At 34.3% G+C, this 5,879-nt stretch overlaps 1 protein-coding gene across 17 annotated transcripts in view; it reads left to right on the top strand.

Annotated features, from left to right (window-relative positions):
• The window catches only part of FUBP1 (far upstream element binding protein 1), a 33,900-nt gene that overhangs the window by 18,232 nt on the left and 9,789 nt on the right, over nt 1–5,879 (top strand). For 2 of the 17 annotated variants that reach the window (XM_088060291.1, XM_088060289.1), the window contains one exon: nt 2,507–5,743. The exons of 1 other annotated variant lie outside the window; for it this stretch is intronic. In XM_088060291.1, coding sequence (XP_087916417.1) covers nt 2,507–2,569 — 63 coding nt within the window. In that variant the 3' untranslated portion in view covers nt 2,570–5,743. Of the gene's footprint in view, nt 1–376; nt 726–1,544; nt 5,744–5,879 lie in introns of those variants that run through there. 14 more of the 17 variants (XM_088060292.1, XM_088060290.1, XM_014250671.2 and 11 more) reach the window with 12 other exon arrangements.

Raw genomic sequence — 5,879 nt, forward strand, 5'->3', positions numbered from 1 at the left:
CAGTCCTAAAGTGGTTTTTGCCTGGCTTCTGTCTCAGTGGTTGTAGATATGTTTTTGCATGTCTCCTGCTTTGTTCCTTTGGGGTGTGCATCTTTTTTTCAAGCAAAATAGCTATCAGAATACTTAGTAGATGACTTTGTTTACCTGATAACTTGAGTTCTGTATCTATCCATATGTTTGGTGATTGTTTTTGTTTTTTTTTTTAAAAAAAAAGAAGAAAAACTTTCTCCTCCCAGGGTTTTGAAAACCATGCAAGAAGCCACCACCATTTACATTAACCAATTTTTCTTTCTTAAAGGCTTCACTCCTGAGTTAGCTCGATTTAAAGGATTTTCTTTAACTTTTTGTGTATCTCTTATGTATCTCTTCTGCACAGGGCCAATAATAAGAAGTGGACAATACAGTATTTGCTTCATTGTGTGGGGGAAAAAACCTTTGTTAAATGTATGGATGCAGACGCCTTGATGAAGATCTTAATTTTGGTTAAAAAAATAGTGTTTTTGAAAATGTACAAAATATCTATCACTACTGATAGGAGGTAATATTTCTGTGTAGAAATGAAAAAATGGTTTGTTTTTAGTATTAGTGTAGATGTACACATTCCAGCAAATGTATTTGCAATTATGTGGTCAATGCTTTGTGATATAAATGTACTTTTTCAATGTATACTTTATCACTTTTAAAATGCCTGTTTTGTGCTTTACAATAAATAATATGAAACCTCCTGTGTCGGTAAGTTGGATATGTGGGTATATGCAGAATTAATCATAGGATTGATTTGCAACGCTGAATCAAGGTACCTGTACACAAATTGAGTTGGGTTTTTTTCCCCCCCCCCATAAACCTTGTTGAGTTTAAAAACTTGTCATTAGCATGTTTTTCCCCTCTTGCAGAATAGCTGTAGATGGAGCATCTCTTTCATTCATTGTATTTTGCTGCCTAGCAACCAGTAATCTTGATACCTTAATTTTCTTTCTACTTGGTTAAAACTGCATGTGTTTAAGAAGATTATCTTTTGGCATACTTCCATTGCATTAACAGTGAAATTTCTTTTTATTCATGACCACTGTTTCAGACCTGTGCAGCTGCTATAACAGATAACTTTTGTTTTTAATTGAATACTTCAAAACTGTTCATGCATAACTATTTTATGGATTTTTTCAGACTAGTTATAAAATTTAAAGTGTAATGTGCTTAAGCCTTCAGTTTAAAGTAGTCCACTTCAAAATTCAGTATAGAAAAGTCAATGTGGTAATGCATAGTAGTTACAGAAATTGCATCTGTCCTTAAAACGCTGTTTTGTTTGAGTGGTGGGAGTGGTTGAGAACTTCCTGCAGAGCAGATAACTTCTCTTTTGTAAATATTCAAGTATTTGAATCAACTGATTATTTTTTTATATATACTTGAAACTTCTTATTGCTCTAATGCTCATACTAAAAAGCTGATTCTCTTGAAATCCTGTGTTTGCTCTTTGCATATTTATTGGCTCTTTGCATATATTAGACTACATGCACTACAGTCTGTCTTGCCATTGTCTGTTGAAGTGCAGGTTTGATCCAGCCAGTATAGAACTAGCTCTATAGGGGTGAGGAGGACTGTGCTGTGTATCATCCTTGATTGTTCCTTCAAGGAGCATTGCACTGTAAGTACATCAGAATGACAAATTGATGAACTGCAACAGTATCTTTTTGTCAATGTTCCACATAATGCAAATGCTGTACTTGTGTGATATTATGTTGGAATACAGTGCTGGTATCTTAGGAAATCATCATTGCTTCTTAATTCAGAAACATAGGTTTGCTTATCTATATACATACACATAAACTGAGTTTTGTGGGTAAGTATTCCTGAAACTTTTAGCAATAGCTAAAGAAAATCATGTTTCTGTTTATCTGAGTAAGAGTTTTTTTTGTTAGAACTCCTGAGACAGCTGTCATTCAGTGTTTAAAGTATGCATATCGTGACATTGAAGTCTTTGGAACCACATGTTAGACAGAGTTGTCTTTTCTCCAGATAGTTTGCAGATATGTAGTGATGTAGGTATGTTTTAAATAATTCTGTAACTGTTAATTGCTTTAATTTTTGGAACACCATGTTGTTGCTTTGAGAGTAAGTTTTTTTAGGGTGGCTGCACAGAGAAGTAAAAGTTAAGGCTTGAAAACTGAAGTAGTTTTTTCAGATAATCAGCAATGTATGTATTGTGCTGTAGAAATAGAAGGAATTATTTTTATCCCTTTCAAAATTAGGAATTATGCTGGTAGCTTGAAGAAGGCTAGGACAGTATTTGCTATCTTTAGTGTAGGGTATTAAGTTTAATAGTTCAGGTATTTTGCATGGTATTTTGTAGATAATCTTACAGAATGGTGCATTTATTATGTACTAAACTGAGCAAAATTAAATTCACTGGATTCTTTATCATTCACAAAATGGAGGCTGTTGATTTTGATTCATTTAAGGTATAAAATCTTTATTAATTGCAAACAGTGCAATTATTTATACTTCACAGTGCCTTCCCAGACCTTCCACCTTAGGTTCTGCTGCAAAAAAGCAACAGGTAAGCACAACCTAAGGAAGTATATAAATTAATATATTTCAGTACATTAATGTTGTCCCTGTGAGATCTTTGTGGTTGTGTATTGAAAAGCAATCTGCTGCTTCCCCAAATGCATTGTTACTCACGGTTCCATTTGAGTGGAAAATCTTAAGTTTTTAAACAACTGTTTATATTTCTAGGTCAATATGTATTTTTTCTTTTTTCTTTTTTTTTTTTTTTTTTAGAAAAGATTATTAGATTGCAGTAATTGAACTTGATCAGAATAAGTAATTTTTATTATTTTACTTCAAATAGATAAATGTTGCAATTAAAGAATCAAAACCTTTAAAATATGCAGGAATTGCTTTGGTTAGAAATGTCAACAGCCTTCACAAATGTTTTTTTTATAATAGGGCACTATTCCCACCTAATCCATAAGACCTAAATGTAAAGAATGACTTCTTGTTGTTATCACTGAACTTGATAAAGTGTCTTACAGTTATAGTGTGTTAGTGGAATCTTTAGATAACTTAGTTTGCTTATTCATACTTGACATAGTAGGAAAAGAGATTTTGGAGTTTGAGATGAGTATGTTTTAACCTAAAAAGCATGAGCACCACTTAAATCTTAACAGTACAGCAAATAATGTTTTATCGCTATAGCAGTCAGTGTATCCTGTTTCTTGATACTTTTAACTGAATTGCTGAATATTTTGATAGTATGAAATGTTAAATGTCTTACAGATGGTCTGGTACAGGTTTTTGTTCTGAGCTTTTGTTGTTGGTTTTTTTAGCATAACATAAAGCAGCATCTCTTTGGTTTTTTTGTTCATTATTTTGTTTCTGAACTGTGCTGCTCCTCTTTCAAAAGTCCTGCTTATCTGTACATCAAAGAAAAATATTCAAAAATACTGCCTTCATTTTCACACACAGTGCTGAAGATGCTGCAAGCACCAAATCATAGCTCATAGAATCAGGTCCTGAGATAGTTACTGCCAGTAAAGAGGAATCCTTTGAGTGTATGCCATTGGTGAGCCGATGAGCATGGACCATAGAAGGGCTCCATGTAGAAGGTAAAATTGGCAAAAGCATAACAGATTTGAAATGTATCCCATACATAATTATATAGGGTATAATTTTTGTTTTGATCACTTTTCATTCTTTAAAGTATTCTTTGTTTGACCATAAATGTTCCATGATCTGTTAAGTTTTTAAACTGTGATTTAATAATATAAATCATCTATTTTACTTTATATTCTTCTAAACAGTCAAACTAATTTTTGAACTGAATTAATAGTTGTGCTTCAGTTTCTCAAGCCACTTAGCATTTCATCTGTAGTTTAACATGTAACTTCATTTTTGACGTGAGAAGAGGGTAGGTGTGTACCATTTGGATTTTGATACTGTGGATTTAGTGTGGGGGTGAGTCATTTGTTCACTTCCTTTTTTACATCGTACTTTTTCCTTCAGCTGTTACTCCTAAAATATCTTGAACGGTCTTTCAAATGGTTAATTTAGCCCATGGAAGGAGATAGAGAAGAAAAAGCCAGTGTATTTGGGGTATTGCTAGTGTGTGAAAGGGGAGATGTTCTTGTGTGTAGCATTTGAGGTGTTTTGGCTTCCAGCTTTCTCACTGCAGGGCTTACAGGCATGCTGGTTTGTGCAGAGCTTAGTGTTTCTTTTTCAACTCTGTCTCCAAACTCAGAGTTCCTGGGACAACAGTAGATTGTTGGATTTACTGCAGTAGCCAAAAAGATGACTGGACTTGCTTAAGAAATGCAGTGAACCTGTCCAAAAGGTGTCTTGAAATGTTTCCTGTTTACCCCACCCTCACCATTTAGTGTCCCACAATGAATTTAAAGAGTAAGACAGGTTTTAAAAGGAAGCATAATGTTTCTAAGTAGGAAAAGCATTTTCATATCACTTTCTGCAGCCTATACTTTATTAGGACGTGGAATAAAATACAGGTGGATATTCTTTAGTGTAGCTTAATTATAAGTCATGTTTCACTTGTCCAGGCAGACAGGATCACAGTTCACTTGCACAGCCTATCTTGAAGTATTTCATCTTTTTACTAGTGGTATTTTATTGGATGGTAGAAGCTGTTTCTCCCCTGTTCTTTTCCAGAGTAATTCTTAAGTTTCCCATTGCATGCTAAAAGCTTTTCCATTTTGCTTTTTCTCTGGAAGTGGGGGGAGGGAGGACTGGGCTTTTCAGAAAGCATACAATTGACAGGAGTCCCTCTTCCCTAGTAATAGCTTATGAAACTCTTGTGTATGCACAAGTATTTCTCTTGCGTGCATGTGAAATGCCTTTTCGTCCTGAGAAAAGTGTTCTCTGCAGAAACTACCCGTGTGTAAACAGAAGATTGGCTTTAAAAGGCAACTGTGATGGGAACAGTGTCTTAGGGAGATGCAGCTTGGACTTGAGGTAAATTGAATGCTTTACAAAAATGTGGTTTTGAGCTTGCATTGACATTGTATGTAATATGGGTACACATTAATTGTATAATGGTTTTTGTATGGTTTTTCTCAATAAATGTAAACTGATGAATAATAATAGCAATGTTTTTGTCTTTTTTATGCTCCTATCCCTGCCTTTGTTAGTTTGAAGTAACAGCTTCAGAGCAAAAATATCGTAGCAACCTGTACTTCTGTTGAACAGCACCCACAAACAAGGAAATAAAATGTTTATGTGGTTATTAAGGTATATACTAATTCAAGACACCATGCAGCTCATCACCATTTTTTAATAAGGCCAAAGAGTGACTTGAAGCAGGTAACTGTACAAAGAAAGCAGATTCAGCCGCAGGAAAATTCCTTTTTGAAATGACTGCATACATTTAATCTCCTGCAGTTTACCTTGCCTTTATGTCAAAGCTTGTACACGAGTACTTTAAAATGTGACTTTTTTTTTTGTAAAGTTACTCCTCCAGAGGCTTAATCTGAATAGTTTACATGGGCGTTAGCAGAGTGACATGAGTGTTGATTTCAGGTGTTAGAGAGAAATAGTACAGTAGCCCTAAGGAAACAGTGTTTAGAGATGTGGCAGTTAACTTACTGTGTTAAGATTGAGAAAATAGGCACTTAATGAAAATATTCTTCTTAAAGCTTATTTTTTACCAGCTTCAAATATGAGCCAGTCATAGATGTCACCGCCTGTTTCTGTGTCATTTAATCAATGACAAAAAATCACAAGTTTTACAAGCAAGTGTTGGTACTTTGAAGACTATTACAAACCTAAAGGAGATTGTTCTTTGAGATTATCAGCTGCATAGGTTGATCAGAGCAGAATATCTTCAATGCAAGCCCATTTTAAAGCAAAAGAGGTTATGCTCCTTGAAATAA

Source organism: Pseudopodoces humilis, chromosome 10 (genome assembly GCF_049639895.1).
Source record: "Pseudopodoces humilis isolate 2021_Gansu_Grassland_sample_001 chromosome 10, ASM4963989v1, whole genome shotgun sequence".
Classification (NCBI taxonomy): domain Eukaryota; kingdom Metazoa; phylum Chordata; class Aves; order Passeriformes; family Paridae; genus Pseudopodoces; species Pseudopodoces humilis.